The following is a 21938-nucleotide window of genomic DNA, read 5'->3' as shown; positions in this document are numbered from 1 at the left end:
AAATATGGCAGTGGCATGGTCTGACCATTTAGTCATATTTGCTATTCTTACTGATGATGTGGGTTCTTCCAAGGCCGTCTTGACAACTGCCACACTCTCATGCAGTCAGAAAGATCTTGACACTATCGCAGGATCCCAATTAGTTGCGGTATGAATACCTCTCGCCACTGATAATAACAGTGATGACTACTATAAGATCAATATGTCACATTTAAAGAGTTGTTGTGATGCAAGAGCACCTCGGAAAGCCAAAAAGCAAAGTAGGAACAGAAATAACGCGGGGTTCTCAGATCCCCTAAAAACCTTGATTCAAACTTACCATAAGAAAGAAAAACATTGGCTTAAAACCAGGTATATTATTGATCACCAAAACACTAAATTGGCATTGGCTGTCTACAAAAAGGCAATTGTAACAGCAAAATCACCGTTCTTTTTCCAAAAACAGATTGACCCTACAAAGAATAGATTTGAGGAGCTCTTTGTCATTATAAACAATCTAACGTCCCCTGAATGTGCTACACTCAAGCTACCTCCATCTCTTACTCTGGCAAATGAGTTCAACTCCTATGATAAAGTAAATTCTTTTCACTTGAATATTGATTTACAAACGCCTGATCAACAAATCCTTACTCTCCCCACCATCATCCAGTTTGCGTTCTCGCCAGTAAAATTGTATATCGAAATCCTGATTTACAAACTTAAACCAACGAATCATGATTATGATCCCATTCCAGCCTATATGGCAAGACAACATGCCTTACTTCTTAAAGACTTTATTAGGGAATTTGTTAATGCTGCACTACCTCAGGGAAACATCTTTTCTCACTTTCTTACTAAAGAAACCATCTTTAGATCATCAAGTTCTTGCAAACTAATATCCTATTTAAGGTCTGCCTTGGCCTTCAAAAATTCTGGAGAAAGTCATTAACACCCAGCTTCAGATCTATCTGGAGGAGAAGTCCATTCTTGACAGCTTCCACTCTGGTTGCAGACCGAGCCACGAAACAGAGAGAGCCCTGGTGGCTGTGTGGGATGACATTGTTAGGGCTGCTCATGAAGGAGACATGAACATGTTAATCATGCTCGATTTATCAGTGGCCTTCGATACGGCCAACCTCGGGAAGCTGTTGTCTGCACTTACCAAGGTTGCCCGGGTCCCTGAATGTGGTTCTCCTGCTTTCTGCAAGATCAAACTCAAGCAGTTAAACTTGAAACTTGTATTCTGACAATCTTCCCATTCTATGTGGAGTGCCCCAGGGGCTGTCCCTGACCCTCATACTGTCCAATGTTTACCTTAGGCTATTAATGTATATCTTTGCTAGGTTTGACATGAATTATCAAACATAGCTTGGCCTGTGCCAATGCCATAAAAAGTTGGATGATGATTGAAAGCAAGCTCCAACTTTATCCCTCTAAAACCAAGGTTATTGTGTTATTGTGACCCCCCCACCTCCCTGTGATATATGACGATACTTTGCTTTTGTCATTCCTAGACTAGACCAGGTTCATATATGCCAGATCTTGTAGGTTCATTTCTTCTTCGATCATTCCGGGGCAAAGCCGATAGGGTCTTCTTAGTGAATAGTGCCTTTCATGTCAGCAGTATGGCGGTCAAGGGGGGCAGTTGCCAAGACTGATGCTCTTCTCTTGTTACTGTGGTATAGAGGCAGCGGAGGGGCCGACGTCCTGAATGATGCATTCATCTGTCTCTCAACATTTTGCATTGGTGAAATCGCCCACTCAATGAAAGTTTTTTTTTTTTTTAAATTTCTTTATTGGTCTTCAACACATATAAACAGTGGTTAGACAATGCAATATGTGTGGATCAAAAACAACATGTCTTAATGTACCCAACCTTCCCGCCCCACCCCCCTCCCACCGAGACCGCAGTGAAGTCCTCAGATATCCTTAGGCACGAGCCGGGCCGGGACACGCAGTGCTGTTCGAGGCGCCGTCCTGCGTTACTGGGTGGAGAAGTGGCACCGTTAGCGCCACCCATCGGAGTAAGTCTGCGCTGGAGTCCAGCCTTTGTGTCTGGATCGCCGTTTCCCAAGCCGCAGTCTCGGCAGCTATCCATCTCTTGAGATCGTCCCACCAAAGGGCTTCGCTTGGCCCTCCTGCGCTCTTCCAACCCATGGCTATGCGCCTTTTTGCTGTTATGTATATCAAGTCAGTGAGTCTGTTTAGGGGCTTATTCTTGCTGTTTCGCTTGTAACTCCCCAATATGCAGGCTGCTGGTTCATGGATCATCACCTCAATTTCAGCAGTCGCTACTTTTTCTTGTACACGGGCCCAGAACCTCTGGACTATCGGGCAGCTCCAGAACATGTGGGTCATACCCGCCCCTGGCTCGTGGCATTTGGGACAAGTCTGAATCGTGGCTCCCTTGAACTTTGATATGGCTTGGGGCGTGAGGTAGGCTCTGTTGGTGATGTACAATTGAATAAGTTGGAGGCGAGCATTTCTGGAGACTATTTTATGGTAATGGGTTATTTCCTCCCATGCTTTGTCCTCAAATTCGAGGCCCATTTCACTCTCCCATCTGCTTTTGCATTTCAGTGTGTCCTTTGTCGTGCTCTGCAGCAGGGCTTCATATATTCTGGAGGTTTCATGGCCTCCTTCGGCAGTGTCCAGTAATGATTCGATGGCTTTGTTCTGCGTGAGTTGGTTGACAGCCTCCGGCCATCTCTTCGTCAGGGCCTTCATTACTGCTCTGTGGAGCAAGAACTGGCCCGTGGGCAGGCCCGTGGACTCGCTGAGGTCAGTAAACGTCATGAGCTCCTGTTCGTGGGTGAGGTCTCCGAGCTCCGCCACCCCATAGGGTTCCCACTGAGTGCGCGTGTCTACATGACCCCATGAAGTTTTCACCATGACGGCCGCAATGGGGATCTGCGGGGAATATGGGTCCGTTACCCCCACTGCCTTGCAGGCACGCCTCCAGAGCTGAGTTCCAAGTTTGGCTAGGTAAGGGTGATGTTGTAGAGCCCCTTTTTCGACCCAAAGGAGGTCTCGAAGTAGCAATCGCGGCAGGGCCGGTTGGAGGAGTCGGGTATCAGTGGTGGCTTCATCCGCCATCCAGTGCGTTACGTGCCTCAGTTGACTAGCCAGATAATACAGTTCGAAATTGGGGACTTTCAATCCCCCCTTCTCATAGGGTCTTTGGAGAATGTCTAGTGCCACTCTGTGCCTGCCCCCCTGCCACAGGAATCCTCTACAGAGCTTGTTTAGGTCTCTAAAAAAAGCGGAGGGGATGTTGAAGGGGACGTTAGTGAAGCAGTGTAGTAGGCGTGGAAGCGCTACCATTTTGAGGAGTCCCGCCCGCCCAGCTACAGAGAGAGGGAGCTTCCCCCAAAATTCCATGGATTTTGCGAGGGCGTCCTTTGCCCTAACCGTGTTAAGAATGTGTTCGGTGCTCGGGTTACGGTGTATGGTAACGCCAAGGTATTTAAAGGATGTTACTTGCCACTGGAGGTCTAGTGGGGGCAGGGATCCGTACTCCCCGCTATGCAGTGCAGCGAGGGGGTAGAGGCAGGACTTATCCCTATTAATCTGTATGCCTGTGTGTGTGTGGAAGCAATCCAATGTCTCCAGGATGTAGGGCAGACGGAGCTCGGGGTCATGTAGGTAGAGCAGCATGTCGTCTGCATACATGGAGATAAGATGTGACACCCCGTCTAGCTCAATGCCTCCGTCGCCGTATTCCTGTCGGAGATATGCGGCCACCGGCTCTGCAGCTATGATATAGAGCATGGGGGATAGGGGGCATCCCTGTCGTGTGCCTCTGTGAAGGGGCCATTTGTCAGAATAAGTCTTGTTGGTGCGCACCCTGGCAGTGGGATTGGTGTAGATCAATTGAGTCCATTTAAGGAAGGCGGGTCCGATCCCCATCCTGGTCATGGTGGCATACAACCATTCCCATCTAACCGAATCGAAGGCCTTGGTGGCGTCAAGTGATGCTACGGCGTATTTCTGGGATTTCCCCTCGGTACTATATATGATGTGGTGTAATCTACGTAGGTTTTCAGTGATAGAACGCCCGGGCACGTAGCCCGTTTGGTCCTGATGGATTAGAAGGGGAATCACTCTGCGTAGTCTATTGGCAAGCAGAGCTGACAGTATTTTGCTGTTTATGTTTAACATAGAGAGAGGTCTATACGACCCGCAATCTGTCCCATCTTTACCAGGCTTTAGTATGGGGATTATTATTGCTTCACTCATGGAGTTCGGGAGAGAGCCTCGCTCGAAAGCCTCGTTATATACTTGTGCAAGCAGGGGGGCGAGGGTCTCCTCATATGTCTTGTAGAATTCCCCAGGGAGGCCATCCATGCCCGGCACCTTTCCGGAGGGAAGTGATCTAATTATTGCCTTCACGTCATCAGGGGTAATCGGTTCGTCGAGGGCTTTGGCCAGTTGTGGGTCTAACCTGGGTAACTTAATGCAGTCTAGGGCGTCGTCGATCCCGGTGTCGGATGAGGGAGGGGTCTGGGAATAGAGGTCACGGTAGAACTCAGAAAAAACACGGTTAATCTCTGCTTGCGTGTACGCGGTGGTGCCGTCGGGTTTGCGTATGTGGCAAATGGGGGTGCTAGGGGTTTCCCTTTTGTATAGCCAAGCTAAGAGTTTGCCGGGTTTATCTCCCAGGGCGTGTGACCTCTCTCTATGTTTGGCGAAATTTAATTTCCCCAGCATCTCCCAGTGGGATGGACAGGCTTGTCGCAGTTTAATTATTTCCTGTAGACTCTCGGGGGTCACGTCTACCCTGTTCTCCCGCTCCCCCAGCATCTTTTCTGCGTCCACCAGGGAGTTCACAATGGATCTCAGGGCCCCTCCCCCCGATGCTATCATGTCCCCTCTCATGACCACTTTATATGCCTCCCATGCGGTGCCAATACAATCTACACTGCCTAGATTGTCTTGCCAGTATTCGTCTGTGCTGTCTTGGATGTGATCCCGGAAGGCAGCATCCAGCAGGGCCTCGGCTCGCAGTCTCCACGTGGGGACCGGGGGTCTGGGCGGATATACCTCCCATGTGACTATCAAGGGGGAATGGTCTGATAGTACTCTAGGTAAATACTGTGCATCACGAAAGGTGGCTTGCTGCTCTTGACTGACCAGCATGTAGTCCAGCCTGGTGTGGACTTTATGCGGTGGGGAGAAGAAGGAGTATTCTCGTCGCTCCGGGTCTAGTTCCCTCCACAGATCACAGAGTGATAGTTGGGTCATTAGTTTGGACAATATCTTGGCTGGTGGGGATGGGCGGGAGTGTCTGGCATCGGATCTGTCTTTGAGAGGGTCAAGGGTGCAGTTGTGGTCGCCGCCCCAAATCACAGCACAATTTACATATGGGCCTAGTCTGGGATAAAGGGAGTGGAAGAAGGGAGTGGCATCGTGATTGGGTGCATAAGTGCTAACCAGGCACAGGTCTTTCCCCTCTATCGTACCTTGCACAACTGCCATCCTGCCCTCGTCATCCGTCTTGGTGCTTGTTATCCTGAAGGGGACAGCCGGGTCGATCCAAATCAGGACCCCTCTTGCGTATGAGGAATAGGCGGATCCGATCATGGTCCCTCGCCATGTTTTGGCTAGCGCCTTCAGTTTCTCCTTCATTAGGTGTGTCTCTTGGAGCATAGCGATTCCGACCTTGCAGCGACGCAGGTATGTGTGGATCCGGCGTTGTTTTACGTAACTGTTCATGCCTCTGACGTTCCACGTCATTATTTTTATCGTTTCAGCCATGAGCGTGGTCGTGCCCAATGTTCCCCCACTGACTCAATCGGGGTCCTATTAAAGGTGCAACTGTAGTGAGGTCATTCTGAGGTCTCGGTATTTCTTGTTCAAAAGTCCCATCGTGGGTGTAACTCCCCAGTATCTCCCTCCCCCCTGATAAACTTCCCCAACATAGAACTGGTCCAACGGGGGGATCCCCGTCATGACTGTCCCGTTTCCGCTCCTTGGGACCAAGCATGGTCTTCGGGTGCCCTACGGGCGGGTAATTGTACCCTGAGAAGAGAAAAGAAGACTCCTGGGGGTTGAGGGAGCTGTTGCTTCGGTGTTCCGCGTATTAAGATCAATTCAGCTGCTCAAAGGGCTCGATTTATGTTGCTGCGCGCTTGGGGTAAGAGCCGTTCCTCTGTAGTCGTGGAGAGTGGTTCAATGCGGCTTGCGTCTTTTATCTTCGATGTCCGGTAATTGCTGCTCGTCCATCCAGTCCCGAGCCAGCGCCGGGGTGTCAAATAGCAGGGTTCTATTTTTATATATCACCTTCAACCTAGAGGGGTACAGAAGCATGTACTTCACTCCGGCAGCTTTCAATCTAGCCTTGGTGTGTATGAACTGAGCTCTGTCCATCTGTACTTGGAAGGTATAATCAGGGTAGATCGCTATCTTGGCAGAGTTCCTCAGGATCTGGCCCCCAGAGCGCGAAAATGCTAGAATGATCTCTCGGTCTCTGTAGTTTAATACTTTAGCTATCATAGGCCTAGGTGGGCCGCCTGGTGGGGGTTTCTTAGCGAGAGATCTATGTGCCCTTTCGATGGAGAAACCCTGTGATAGCTTCTCTGCTCCAATCTCCTGTAGCAGGAGGTTCTCTACGTAGTTGGTGGGGTCTGGGCCCTCGATGCCCTCAGGTACGCCAAGCAGTCGGATGTTATTCCGGCGAGCCCTCCCCTCCGCCTCCTCAGCCCTGTCCTCCAGGTTCTTGACCCTCTGCTGCAGGCCATCCACGTCGTGCAGGAGCTGGGTTTTCGCTTCGGTGTTTTCTCGTACCTGGGTCTCAAGTGCCTCGGTCCTGCCCGCCAGCGAGCGGACGTCCTGGCGTAGGAGGCCCAGGTCTATGGCCACCGCATCAATTTTGTTTACCATTGTCGCCTGGAATAACGTGATAGCCTCCAGAAGTTGGGTGTTGCTGGGTTCGGTTGGTGCTCCAGTAGGGTCTGTCCCCCCCCAGCCGCCGCCGTGCCCGGGCACCCGGGGTCAGGGGATTCGTTGGCTGTATAAGCGTCCAGGGTGGTCTGTCGCTGCTTGGACTTAGCTCCCCTTCCCGATGATCTATCCTGGCCAGACATTCCTGTGGTTTGTGGGCTTCAGGCTCCGGGGCGGGTTCCACGGTAGAGGCCTCAGGACGCGGCCCTGGGTGTGGTCTCGGCCTCAATATGTGAGGGCGATAGGTGCGCCCAGTTCCCGGTTGGTGTGCGGTTCTGCACCCCGGGGGGACAGTCGCCAGCTCCCCCAGTCTCCTCGGGGCACTTCCAATCCGCCTCAATGCCAGCGCTGTCTGAAATATAGATGTATTGCGCCGGGAGGGGTGCGGTGTTTGGCCTGGCCCGGGGCAGCACTCTGCCACGTGTGGGGGGGCTTCTTTCCTAGTGTCTGGCGATGAGGATATGTCCCAGTCGGCCCCCTCCTCTCCGGTCTGCGGCCGCGGTCTCACTCGGGTCCCCAGGTAGGCGGAGGGGCCAGGCCCCCAGAAAAAGGGGGGGGGAAATCCCCCTCTGGCCAGACCGCTCCCGGTCTCCGGTCGGGCCCGCTCGCCTCCGCTTCCACCCCCGGGCCGCCGGGCGGGTCGTCAGCTCGGTCCTCCACTCTCCTCCCTCACCTCAGCGGGCAGGGCCAGTCCGGTCTCCAATCTCGCCGGTCACCGCTGCGGGGTCAGCGGATGCCCCCAGCTGCTCCGGCCGATGGCGCGGGCCCGGCAGGGCAGGCGGCGCCGATGAACCCCTCCGGCGGGGCTAGTCCGGGTGTGGGGCAGCCAGCGTCCGGTCCCCCGAACTCCACTGGTCTCCGCTGCGGGCCTCTTCAGCCGTCGGTGCGCCCCAGCGGCGCAGGCAGTGCCTCCGCTGCATCCGCTTCCCGCGGGGCTCCTCAACCGCTCTTCGATACTCCTCCGCTTCAGGCGCTGTGAAGGTTCGCCGCCTCTGCGGGTCGCCGGGCCAGCGCAGGCCTCTCTGGGCTCAGCAAGGGGAGGCCGCCATCTTGGCTTCGTGTTACGCGGTTTTTCCCGCAGCCGCGTTCAGGTCTCACGGACTGGAACCTTCGTGTGTGGGGGGTCCCGGAGCCTCCTCCAGGCTTCAGCAATACTCGTGATGCCCCAGCGGGCTCGGATGAGACTTCGGTGTCCCGTATGGCAGCTTATCGATGCTCATCGAGCGGAGCTCACCGAAGATGCGTCCACTCTACATGGCGGTTAGCCACGCCCCCCCACTCAATGAAAGTTATCTGGAAATAATTAAATAATTATGACCAACCTTCAAATATGACCCACCAAAAGATGCAGTGGCGTTTCAGTTTGTATTGGCGTATTAAATAAATCTAGTACTATTATTTAATCATTCATGAAGCATATGCCAATTCGTTTTTTCACTGATCCATATTCCTGAAATTGTAATGTTCAGGGTGACCATGATCTGAAAGATTATGAATCAGTTGGAATGCAAAATATTCAACTGATTTTCATTTTACGAAATCATGATACATTGTGTCTGTAGCCTTAAGGTTTACTGTGAAAAGCAAAGAATAAAAATAGTGTTGAATGCCCAATGCATACATCTAGAGCATACTTGGTACTTTACCCAGATGATGTCCTCTGTGGAGGCTCTGCCCATTTGTACAGCCCTGCAATTTGCATATGTTCAACACTGAAGTAAGCTCTTTTCTGCACACTTTCCTCCATAACTTCTCTGTTTCTTTGTAATGGGTGTATGTAAGCCATGAACATATGCAAATGGCTGGACTGTGGAAATGGACAGACCCTCTACATTGGCCCACCAAGAACTTCATTTTAATGAAGTGCCAATTCTGTCAAAGATGTGTGTATGTATGAAATACCTGAAAATCATTCTTATGAAATAACAGACATCTAGGAGTCTGTCCCACTTGCGACCTCTTCCATCATAGAAGCAAACCAAATTAGATGCCTGGGTATATTCATTAATCATACTAATTGACTTGGAAAAAGTGGCAATTTGCTATCTAATCTACAACCTCATGCTGACTATATATGTTTAATGCAAGACCACCAGATCATTTTAGACATGTTTAATCCAAACAATCAGACTTAAGACATGGAAGTCTCCACAAGTAGCAGAGCTGGTAAATGTATTTGCCTAAGATGATTCTGTGCCACATATTGTAGCTCAGGGATCTTCAACATTTGACTCTCCATATGGCATAGACTACAGATCAGATTAGCCCCAGCCAGCAAACACAACTGTGAGAGATCATGGGAGTCATAGTTTAAAAAAGTGGAGACTTATAGATTGGGATTTCCTGTCGTAGTTCATACCCTGGATCCTTCAGCCAGATCTGCCCAAGCTCGCATACATATTTAAATTACATGTAAGGATTATAGCAAAGTTGGATCTTCATTTAAATCATTCTCTTTGGTGAAGGTACAATGAATTTTGTGTCAACTGGTCGAACACAATATTGACCTTCTGCTTCAGTGGAACAGGTTCAATTTCGTTGATTACTGATTTGGGGAAGGGCATAGCAATATCATGTGATTTGTTTGTTTAATTTTTCATTATTTGGTATGCACTTGCAGCTGAGAATTGTATTCACATTGCACACTGTAGGTATCAATCTTGTCTCCAGTCATAAATACGAGTGCAAGAGTGTTTTTTTATTACATATCTACTGATTACCAATATAAATAATTGATCTTAAAGAAAAATACATAATCTAATATAAAAGGAGAGAAGTCTGCCTTACATCAAATAGAAATATAGTTTTTAATAATGTAATATTAAAGAAGCAGCTTCATATTAATCTTTTTCCTCCATTATCCCTCATCGCATTATCCCTCATCGCGTCCTTATCTGGAACTCCTTGACTGCTTTATTCGAATCTAACTTTCTTACCTTATTATGAGATAGGAATATCACTTTCAGTCTTGAATACGCTCTGCCAGTTTAATTTTTTTAATATCTATTCTGGATTTACTCTACACTTGTTGGTTCCCATTGGTCAACGTCTCATTTAAACATGGCCTTTTTTTAGGTTCTAAGAACCTCATCCACACAGATTTTAAGATTTTTCAACCAATCACTGATCTCCCTTTTTTGGGGGAAAATGTCAGCAGTTCATCTTACCCACTATTATCCACTCACTCTCTGTTCAGGGAGTATCAAGATGTTGAACCATGGCTGTAGCACAGAGAGACATTTCAGGAGGAGAATGACATCTTGTCAAGCTGATTGGCCCTAGAGGACTGCGTACCTGTAGTCTTGGTGGATGGTCTTGCAGAGGCCGCCAGTCTGGAGTCCGGAAACTGATGAAATGGCGGCACGAGGAATCAGCCTCTCCACCACCCAAAAGAGGAACTGGGTGAAGGATGGACCGACCCCCAATGTCACGTTAAATACTCTCCAGAAAAGCGTGACAAGAGGATCTGAAGGCTCAGTTGGGTGATACCACAGTCCAGGTAGAGTTGGTTGTCGAGACCATGAATCTTCCAGGTCCAGTGTAACAGCGAGGTATTTGCAGTTGATAGAGGAGTTCGATTGGTGCAGATGGTTCCAAAGGTTTTGCAGGATAAAGTTCGGAGACAGGCAAGACAGGAAGAGTGAGAACAGCTGAAGGCTGGCTGACTCAGGGCAAGACCCAGGTAAGTACTGGAGGTTGGCAGACCCAGGACAGGCCACAGGTAAGGGCTGGAGGCAGGCTGACCCAGGACAGGCCACAGGTAAGGGCTGGAGGCAGGCTGACCCAGGACAGACCACAGGTAAGGGCTGGAGGCAGGCTGACCCAGGACAGGCCACAGGTAAGGGCTGGAGGCAGGCTGACCCAGGACAGGCCACAGGTAAGGGCTGGAGGCAGGCTGACCCAGGACAGGCCACAGGTAAGGGCTGGAGGCAGGCTGGCCCAGGACAGGCCACAGGTAAGGGCTGGAGGCAGGCTGACCCAGGACAGGCCACAGGTAAGGGCTGGAGGCAGGCTGGCCCGGGACAGGCCACAGGTAAGGGCTGGAGGCAGGCTGGCCCAGGACAGGCCACAGGTAAGGGCTGGAGGCAGGCTGACCCAGGACAGGCCACAGGTAAGGGCTGGAGGCAGGCTGGCCCAGGACAGGCCACAGGTAAGGGCTGGAGGCAGGCTGACCCAGGACAGGCCACAGGTAAGGGCTGGAGGCAGGCTGGCCCAGGACAGGCCACAGGTAAGTGTGGAAGCAGGAACAACGAGGCGAGCAAAGCGAACCGCGTTGAGACGCGACTCGCTGAAACTCGCGGCCTCTTTTATGGGCCGCCGGCGCCCGAGAGGCCTGGGACGCAGGCCGTTCCGTTTCCGGACGCCGGCGGACCCATAACGAGGCTTGGAAAGCAAGCCCCACCAAGGAGGTGAGCCCGATCCACGGCGCATGCGCGGAACCGAGAGAGAGGTCTTCCGCGCATGCGCCGAAGGCTGCCAGCCCCGTAGCCCGTCGCTCCCCTCCCGGCGAGTCCCCTCCCGGCGAGTCCCCGAAAGCAAACGCGCGGGTAGACTCGCCAGGAGGAAATGGGAGCGGCAGACCCCAGTCTCCCGCGTGACATGACACATCTTGAGCATACTAATTTCTGGGGTTGAACCACAAGGAACTATATGACATCTTACCTGATCATATATGCGTGAGTGGTTCTGTACTCACCTGATTCTCCTTCTTTCGGTCTCATCATGCACATTTTACACAGGTGGGCTCATTTAGACATGAACCCTTTTCCCTACATTGCAGAATCTCTCAGGGTCTGATACGGTCACTTATGTTATTCAGAATCGTAATGAAACTTCTGTGATATTTGATGACCAGAATGAGGATCAAGGTACATCAGTATGCTGGCAACACGCAATTGACAACTCAACAAAAAGTTTAGAAAGTCCCTTAAAGCAATGTATTCATTTAAAACTGTTTATTTTTAAGGATTCCTCTCTTTTTATTTAGTCTCTAATGATTTCATTTGTTCTACCAATTGAAGTGGGAGAATGGAACAACAGGCTCCCGCCAATCCCCTCTCGCGCTTGGCCTAGAGGATCACGGCCTAGGCACCCGCCACGAGAGGAGTTTGCCCATCTACCAGACGACCAAATACCCTGGTACAGGAACATACGGATGTGCCCACCCACCTGCCCAGCAGCCCGCCCTACCCATGCCAACACCTGCGGCATGGATGAACTTGACTAAACCAATACATCGTTAGAGATGCCATGACGACCTAGCCAACGGTCAGCACACCTGTGCAAACATGAACACTGGACACTCCCACACCAACCTACACGAAGAATATACTCAGCCCTATGACGTAGGTGACGAACACACCCACGGACGTGCATCTTTATTATTTTTCACATAGGCTTTTTAAGATGCAGAAACGCAAGACGCACAATGAACTTATCTAAATGGCTTGCTTACGCTTCTCCTAAACCCTATAACCTAAAGCGCCTGTGCACTCAACGGCTCCATCTATGCACCTGATCCAAGTAGGCGCAAGCAAGAGCTTCCATGAACATTAAAATAAACAAAAGCTCAGTTGCTGACCCTGCAGAATGAGCCCGGCGAAAACAGACAGCCAAGGGCGCAATGTTGCAAACTCGCATTCTAAAAGCAGACAACCAAGGGCACAATGTTGCAATCTCGCATGCCGCAAGCTGACGTCCAAGTCACACCTGCAAATTAAACCAGGCACACAACGGGAAAAACAATATTAATTGTGCAGAATTCTGCCTCAAACACGGTCCCACCTCACGTGACCAAGCCAAACCTGAAAGGATGCCAAGGCCAGGAGAACGGAGGCGCCTGGATCCCTCGTTACAAGACACAGGCAGATACAATTAAAAGACTCAATGGACATCTGCGACAGTGGGAGTAGTCGGCCTTCCAGCATATGAATAAATCCTCACATTGTCTGCACGTACCCATAGTGAAACATTGTTGCAAATGACAGGTGCACCGCGAGCTGGGAACGGCGATGGTCCCAGACTGGGAGGCTCGCGAGCGGACCAATCAGAACATGGGGCTCTTATCACTGACGCCATTAACATTGACCAATCCTCAGGGGTCTTCATGTAACAATTCTCATGTATCTAATTGTAGGGACAACCCAGGTATATCACCTGACTGACCCTTAACCACTAACACCGTTCTCTATACGTATGCTATACTAACCCTACCACTCAAGTAACCAATCCAGAGTGGAGATAGGTTTTTTGCTAACTTTTCGAGGTGACGCAAGTAGCGCGTCATACTAAGGTAAAAAGGGCCTGCGAGCCCACGATTGTGTGTGTGTCAGGACGGACGCGTACGATCCTTGACCCATCCCTGCCGTTTGTATAATAAACAGCAGAACCACCTTGCTTCTTGCGTGTGTCTCATACTCTGTGGTTTTTGGGATATACGGGAGGAGTTGGGGCCTCCCTGCCCGGAGGTCCGCGGACGGCCCAGCCGACCCCGGCAGAATTTCCCCCGACACAATGATTGCATATTATTTAAGAAGTATTATTGTATTAAGTATAATTCTTGCATTTAAGTTAGTCTTCCTGTTCTGTACATATGCACTACCATTTCTTGGTGTTATGGTAGGGTGCATCACTGCCTTGTGGTAAGATTTTATGTGCTTTCTATATTTTGAAATTAATAAATACATCATATTTCGAAATGTTTTGAGAGGCATTTGAATAATGAATACACTGTCTGTGTACCTCTATTAGTTCTAAATCCTGACGGACAAACACAGAGTAGACTGAAACTCTCCACAATGAATTGAAACTTGTTATTAGTAACCATGTGCTAGATAATCTATTGGAATAGTTTGTTTGTTTATTTATTTATTTATTTATTACATTTATAATACGCCCAGACCGAGAGGTATCACGGAGTAGTTACAGACAGACAAATAATGCAGACAAAAGAAGTGTTCCATACATGGTATTGTGGTATATACAATGGACATAACATTTGTTCAGTTTAGTTTGATTGAATAACGAGGTTTTCAGTGCTTTTTTAAATTGTGGGTAGGATGTTTCATTCTTGACATTGGTGGGTAGGGAGTTCCAATGTTTGGGAGCAAGGACCTTGAAGCTGCTGCCCCCGGATTTCTCTCTTTTGTATCAGGGGATTTCGAGTTGAGCATTATTGTTGGATCTGAGAAGTCTGGTCTGAGATTTCATGAGGACTGTATTGGTGAGGTATTTGGGGGCTTTGTACATAATGCATTTGTGTGTAATGCTTAGAGTTTCGAATAGTATCCTAGCTTGGATGGGGAGCCTGTGGTTATCTCTTTGGATATTAGAGATATGTTCCAATTTTTTAATGCCTATGGCAGCTCGGAGAGCTTTATGCTCCATAAGTTGAAGTTTGGCTATATTTGTTTTGGAGGTGCCGAGGAGAAGGATGTTACAGTAGTCAGGTTTTTACAGTATGAGTGCTCTTGCTAATGTCATGCAGTTGTTAGGTGACAGAAATGTACGACTGAGGGAGATAAGTTTGGACGTGTAGGACATAGAGGAATCTAGCGTGTTAACTTGTTTTGACTTAGGGCCTCATTCCGAGTCTGGAGGTAGCCATGGCGCTATTGGTGCCATGTCTGCCTCCAAAACCGGGTCCGGGTCCGGTTTGGTTGAATGGGGATTTACCAGGGCATTCCGACCTGTGCGGACCCGGTAAATCCCCATTCAACCAACATTCCCCATTCCCATTTGAGCCCCTATAGGGCTCAATGGGAATGGGGAAGGCACTTATTACGGGCCTGCGAATAGCGAGCCCGTTATTAGCACCCTGGTGCCTTAGCGGGGCCCACAAAGAACGTGTGGTCAGACCACATGTCCTTTGCGGCTCCCGCTAAGGGACATCGGAATTGGGCAGTAAGGGTTTAACGGCACCAGTCTCCTTACCAGTGACCATTAACCCTTACCGCCCAACTCAGAATGAGGCCCATAGTTAAAGTGGCATATAAGTAGACACCAAGTGTCTTCACTTGTTTAAGTACAGGGATTGTGGTGCCATCAATGACAAAAGGTTTGTAGGCTGGCTGAAGCGCATTAATATTGGAGAGTGAGCCTACTATGAGTAGCTCTGTTTTGTCATCATTGAGGCAAAGGCTATTGTTAGCCATTCAGTTTTGGATAATTGAGTAAATTTGATTGATGAGCAGAGAATCTTGCTCGTGATTGCCTGTGAGTGGGATGAGGACCTGGGTGTCATCTGCAAAGTTGGTGTAGATGACACCCATGGCATCCAAGGATGCAAAGAGCAGCTTGGTGTAAACATTATACAATGTAGGGGATAGACATGAGCCTTGCGGGACGCCTACGGGATCTGGTATAGGGTCAGCTGATTCTTTACCGATGGACACTCTTAATGTCCTATCTGCTAGGAATGATTTGATCCAGTCTGTGGCATCCTTGGACAGATTTAAATTATTTGCTAGTGTACTGGAAAGTTTGTCATGGTCGACCAAATCAAATGCCGCAGAGAGATCCAATAGTATTAGTAGGCAGAGTTTGCCTGCATCTCTGGTGGCCTCAATTTGTATCTTCAGATCGAGTAGGGCTGTACCTGGACTGTGATTGAGGTGGAATCCTGACTGTCGGTCTCCCAATAATTGGTACTGTTCAAGGTGATTTTGTATTTGCGCGTAAGCTATCTTGTCAATTATTTTTTGTAGAAAGAGTACCGTTATAATGGGTCGGTAGTTTGTGGGGATTGATGGGTCTAAGGTAGGTTTTTTTAGGAGAGGGGTCACCCATGCTTTTTTAATGCTGTTAGGGGCTAAATTGGTGTTGAATGACGGATTGACAAATTCAGTAATGAAGGGTATGAGGGTGGGGGCGTAGAGTTGGACTAGGTGAGATGGGAATTGGTCTTCTTTGCAATTGGATGCTTTGAGTTTAGCTATAATGTCAGATATTTCTTTGTGTGAGACCGGAGTAAAATGAAATGGCTTGCCAGTGGTTGAGTAAGATAGGTTCTCTGTGAGTCCACTGTTTGTGGTTGTTTCCGCTAAGAGGGTTTTTTTACTGTCGATTTTTTTTTTTTGCAGTGATATGATTTTAGCTGCAAAGGCATCTTGTATTGTGGTGCACCAGGCTTTGCTAGCGTTTAAGGGTGCCATAACTTGGCAAGGGTTTTGTAACTCTCTGAGGATGGAGAATAATTATTTACTGTCTGAGGAGGCGTTCATAATGCGCTGGTTCAGGGCATTGGTTTTTTGTGAGATTATGGCTGATTTGTACTTTTTATTGGCTTGGTCAAAGGCTTTTGCTGATTCTATATTGTTGGCTTTCCTGTGAATGTGTTCAAGTGCTCTTTTTGTACGTCTCAGTGAGACTAGTTCCTCATTGAACCAAAAGCATGAACGTTTGTCTGCTTTGCGAGTTTTGGTAGTGATAGGGGCGAGTAGGTAAATAGTATTGGTGAGGCTCTGTTGGTAAGGTTCAGCTAGGTAAGGAGGATTATTGGTATCAGGGGAGGTGTTGTTTAGTGCTGCTTTGAGAATGGGGGAGAGGTTGTCTGCTGAGAGCTTTTTGATGTTTCTAGTTTGAAAGGTTTCAGGTTTTTTAGCGGTAGTGTGGTCTGGGTTGTTGTTATTCAGTGTGAAGTTGATAACGAGATGGTCTGACCACTCTACAGGCAGAATAGAATCGATAGTGACTTGTGAATTTGTAATAGATTGATAATTGGCACAAATATATGGGTTCAAGGAGACCTTTTTGTTTTCAGAGTTTTGAATGATTTGTTGATGATTTCAGTGATTATTTGGGCTTGGTATTTAATGCAGTTTTTATGACTGCCAAGGATCAGTGATTCCCACCGCGGAAGAAAAGATACAGCTTCATGACAAAATCAGCAATGTTGGAGACTGGCTGGTTCTATCAAGCCAGTTAGTGTTAGTCAAGTGCACTTTCAGGAAATAGTTGTTTCACTATTGTGAAATGTGCTTGGGAGCAAGATTGGGATGCACTGCCAAACGCTAGATCTAGGACTCTTTTACATGTTTGGATGCAACCACCTGTGTCAAGCTTCTCATCATCATAATATGTTTGAACTGATGAGATCCTTGAAGTGTGTAGTGTATTTTTCAATGTCAACAGAATTCATTGGCAATGGAAAGGTCAAAACTCAAAACTACATTAATCCTTACCCTCTTCACGCTTTCTTGTCAACTGCTTTCTTTTTGGTTCGTCTTGCGCAGGTCTAAAAATTTCACATCTAGCAGCATAATATGAATGCTCCCAGCCCTCTTAATCATCGCCACAGTTCCGAACAAAAAAACAAACAAAATAGGACCATAGTCCTATTCCATTATAACTAGCTGAAGTAGTCAGGTGACTGGCATTCTTTGAGCACTCTACTTTTTTCAAGGTAACTGGTTACGGCACCCATGACACTCAGTCAAGAGCATCAAAAGGGTGCCGAGAGGCAGGGCCTGGGCTAGATGATAGCTCGCCCTAGACAGACTGTCAGCTTGATCCCAAGATCCAACCACAAGATCTTTAACTGTAGCAACTTTAATATATGCTATTTGAGATGGAATTACCACAGCTGCTGGCACCAGACGTGCCCTCCAATGGATCCTCGTTAAAATATTTAAAGTGCACTCATTCCAATTATAGGGTCTCAAAAGAGTCCTATATTGCTATTTTTCATCAAAACCTCCTGAGACGGGAGTGGGTAATTTGCACACCTGCTGCCTTCCTTGAACATGGTAGCCATTTCTCCGGGTTCCTCTCCAGAATTCAAACCCTGATTGCCCATTACACATGGTCCCCATGGTAGGCACAGAAGGTACCATTGAAGGTTGATAGGGCAGTCAGCCGAATGTATGTGAACCGCATATGGCTTAATGTTTTAAACAAGCATATGCTAATGACAGGATAAAGTAGGCAGCTACATCTTCTGAAAAGTGGCAATGGGGGAGCCACACTCCTGCCTCAGGCCGACCTTCAACTTCTCTGGTAGTTCTGCTTGACTCAAGTATAAGAGCGTGCCATGACATGCACGGTTGGATGGACAGGTCGGTCACTCATTCACCATTGCCCCGGCCTGCTATGGAATGGAGGGTTGGGACTAGGAAAGGCTTGGCCAAGGGACAACTGAGTGAGAGGAGCCCCTGCACACCACCACCAGTGTAGTGGAGGTGGCACAACACAGAACGGCCGTTCTGAACAAATTTGAAAAGCACGTGCTCGGTGGGTACGTGCAACAGCATTACTCATGGAGATGGCACAGCCACACCGCAACCGGGCTAGCAACACTCATGAGATCTCACCACTGGGGATCATCCTGGTTGCTCGGCCTTCACTATGCTCAGATGGGAGAGCCCTCCCTGGGGTGAATCCTCGAATTGGCACAGTCCCAAGGCAGATGAAAGCTAATTGATTGACACACCAGCAGAGGCAAGCCAAACATTCCAACTCTAAATGGACTAAGTGCACCAAATAGAACCCTTGAAGTGGACATCTGTGTGTCCATCAACTGAGGTTCTGTGATCAGTCAGGCGCCCTGCTGCCCAGAAAGGTAGGCTCCTGGAAGAGCACCACAGGCTTTACATGGGACAGAGGTGTGTACCGAGCAAGCAGCTCTGCTGAGACATCTCTTGGGGAATTACCCTTTGACAGTTTAGGGGGGTTTGGTGGTTTCCGCACGTACCCCGGACGGGACAGCGAGAACCAGCTAGAACGCAGAACGGACCATTATTCACTGTTAACAGCAATCTGGTGGAAGGTGACATAACTTTCTTGTAATCTGTGTACCCTGGATGAGAAAAGCTGGGCAAAAGTGTCCAGCCTTCTTATTGATGTAACTCGATAAAAATGTCAAATTGAAAGGGAGGTGCCCAAGAGCCTGGAGCTCTGGGTGAGGCACAATAGAGATGTTTCCCTTGTGGGGAGAGCCAGGGCTCTAGCCAAGGCAAGCATGGGCCTCTGCAGGGCAGGGGGTGACCAACCCATGTGCAAAGCAGGTGTCCAAGAGCGGGTTTGCACCCCTGGCCGTCCTGGAGCACTGCCTAGGGTGCTACAGAGCTTTTCCTTTTGGGGAGAGACAGTGCCACCGCAGGGGCACTTGGGGACCTGCACTCGGCAGGGAGGTGGCCAGCCTGCATAGGACTTAGGTGGTCATGGATGGGGAGGCAGCTCCAGCAATCTTGAAGCTCTGGCCAGGTTACAATAGAGGTTTTTCCTCTGGGGAGGGACTGGGCCCCTGCTGGGACACGTTTGGAACTATACTGGGCAGGGGTGATGCTGCCAAGTTTCCCAGTTCCATGTGAGTCCTTTCGAACTAGTCCTGTTTTTTTCACACTGCAGGATGGGACTTTTTGGCCCATCCTTACAATGGGAAAAATGAAACTGCAGGTTCCAGCAGGCAATTGGAAGCAAAAAACCGGTCTGGCTCGTGGTGTCAGACATGGAACTGGGAAACTTTGCAAGTAGGATCATAGTTGTGCCGGTTATGAGGTCTGAACACACCATACTAAACAATCACTAAATTATATTTTGCTTTATTCAGTGTGTGAATTTCTCAAATTGTTCATCATCATAAATCAGTGTCAGTTGCTGATTTTAACACATTCCCAGTTGTTTCTCTTTTTTGCATTGTAGCTGGAAGAGCATTAGATACATTTTTAACCCAACACATGTGCGGGATTGCCTTGTAATCATGTTATACACATTCTCTGTCTACCTTTTGCAATTTCTGAGATATATGTTGTAGTGAGGTTGATTTACCACGTGTTTTGATGTTTTGCAAGTCAGCTTTATTGAGCACACAGCACTACTGTAACTTTTGGAAGATGACTATGCAGAAAGCATAACTAATTCATTAAATCATGAATATGGGATTGTAAGAGACATAGTGGGTCAGCATGAGCATCGAGACATTTCCCACCGAAATGCAGCCTTTCTTGTTTACCATCACTACCACTTGTTTCAGTAGTAAGAGTGCCAGATTACATGTGCTGGAAATGTGGAGTGATCCCCCATTCACAGGACTCCAATTGGGGACTTCAAGGAATTAATACAGATGATAATCCACCGGCTGCAAGCAATTCCTGCAGTTTTTGGCGGAAAACAGGACTAAATTACAATCTGGTAGCACAATGGTGTGGTAAAATTAGCTGTAATTCTATTACTTGCATTCTTTTACAGCACCCTTATACTCATAAGGACTCGCATAGTCACCTGCCTAAATTTCAAGTTAGAGAACCAGGAAGCAGGCCTAATATTTAAATTCTCCATTAGACCAAAGTATTGATTCTGGCCCATCAATGTGCCTTAGTTTGCTTAATGGACAAAACAGTTTCCTGGAAGTGATTCCTTTAGGTTAGACGTACACGGAGACTCGCCACTGTATGGCATTACCGACTGCAGTGTTGCAATATATAGAAGACTATTGACCGTGTACAGAGTGCATTCCAGAGGTTGAAGTGTCTCTCACGTCACTCATATAAAGATGATGGTACGAAGCTAGCAATGTGGGTTTGGATGGTTGGGGTCGTGGTTTGAGAGCACACATGAGAATTGTGTGGAGGAGACATGAGTGGATGTGTTTAACACTGAGAGACACCGTGCAAATATAAGGCATGGTTAAAAAAAGATCTGTAGCCACAGCCGTCACAGTAATACATAGCTAATGTTTATATGAAAAATACATAATAAAGCGCCTGTTACCAATGTTGGATAAAATGCGTAGCTTATTGGGACAATCACAGAACTGCATCGACCCTCACACAATTACTGACAAAGCTACACCCCTGGGTGAACAATTGTTATGTCTGTAAGTCATTGAATATGTATACATATATGTGACTTTGTTAACGAGATGGTCCCGTCGGGGCCATCCTTTTGAACTAATGTATGATATACGAGACTGATCTGAGGAAAACATTATATTCGCCCGCTTCTAGGTGTACTTGCCGGAGAGACACAGGTCAGTGTGAAATGTAAATTGGATTACTCTTGAAAAATTTGCTCGACACCCTTTTTTCCTTTTTCTTTGTGCGTCACAATGAGAGTTTTGCCTACCCTTTAAAATGGCGAGGAGGTTGAGGCGGAAAGACCATCCTTCTATTGTTTGCAGGCAATGAATTCCATTTTAGACTTAAGAGGAATAGCAAATGATTTTGAATTCGCTTCTTTCTTTAACAGAGACAGTCGCTGGGATACGTGGGAGGGGGTCTTCGAACGCTCTTTGTGTAGGCACTGAACACACTTGCCCGATGTGCAGTGTCAATCTTCCATTCCAAAACAAAGTCGATCACAGTTTGTCAAAGCGCGCGCGACAAAACACCGCCGAATCATGGGGTCGGATCAGAAGGAGGCCTTCTTTTCTTTCAGAAGCCCGACTGACAGGGCCGCAATTACAGCCTGTCGCGCGCAGCTCGAACTGTCTTTTCCCCTTCTGTCACAAAACTGTCCTATGCTTTTTCCATGGCCTCCACAACGTTGTTTGCTGGGGGTTTAACGGGGGGAGGGTGCATGAAAGGAGAGACCCCCGGTAATTTCATGTTGTCCTTTGCACTTCTGTCTTTCATCTTCTAGTGATGCCACGGTTTGCGGAACAAGTCGAGGTCGCCATTGAAGCTTTGAGCACGAATATCCCGCAGCCATTCGAAGAGAACGAATTCATTGACGCGTCGCGCCTGGTGTATGATGGCGTCAGGGACATCCGGAAAGCTGTCTTGATGATACGGGTATGTAAGTGGGCGCAGGCGGCATGATGTTTCGGGGAATGCTAAATAACATATGAATATATATGAATTAGTCACGTACATTCTAGACGTAATATGTACCTGTTCGTCCTAAAATAAATCACACAGTTATTACAGAGGTGTTCCACCCCACCCCTATTTAATTTTTTTCGACCATTGAGGCGCGCAGTTAAACACAAGATCATAGAATATTTACACCGCTGCAAGTGCAATTGTGCAGAATTGTCCTAGGGCAAAACCGCATTGTGCAAAATTGCACATGCACCTGCG

At 48.2% G+C, this 21938-nt stretch overlaps 1 protein-coding gene across 2 annotated transcripts in view; it reads left to right on the top strand.

Annotated features, from left to right (window-relative positions):
* The window catches only part of LOC138516807 (catenin alpha-2), a 3575147-nt gene that overhangs the window by 2998922 nt on the left and 554287 nt on the right, over positions 1–21938 (top strand). For both annotated transcript variants that reach the window (XM_069632215.1, XM_069632216.1), the window contains exon 13: positions 21499–21650. In XM_069632215.1, coding sequence (XP_069488316.1) covers positions 21499–21650 — 152 coding nt within the window. The remainder of the gene's footprint in view (positions 1–21498; positions 21651–21938) is intronic.

This window comes from Ambystoma mexicanum, chromosome 6q, assembly GCF_040938575.1.
Source record: "Ambystoma mexicanum isolate Mex_15411 chromosome 6q, UKY_AmexF1_1, whole genome shotgun sequence".
NCBI classification, from domain to species: domain Eukaryota; kingdom Metazoa; phylum Chordata; class Amphibia; order Caudata; family Ambystomatidae; genus Ambystoma; species Ambystoma mexicanum.
This window is presented reverse-complemented; position numbering and strand designations above follow the sequence as displayed.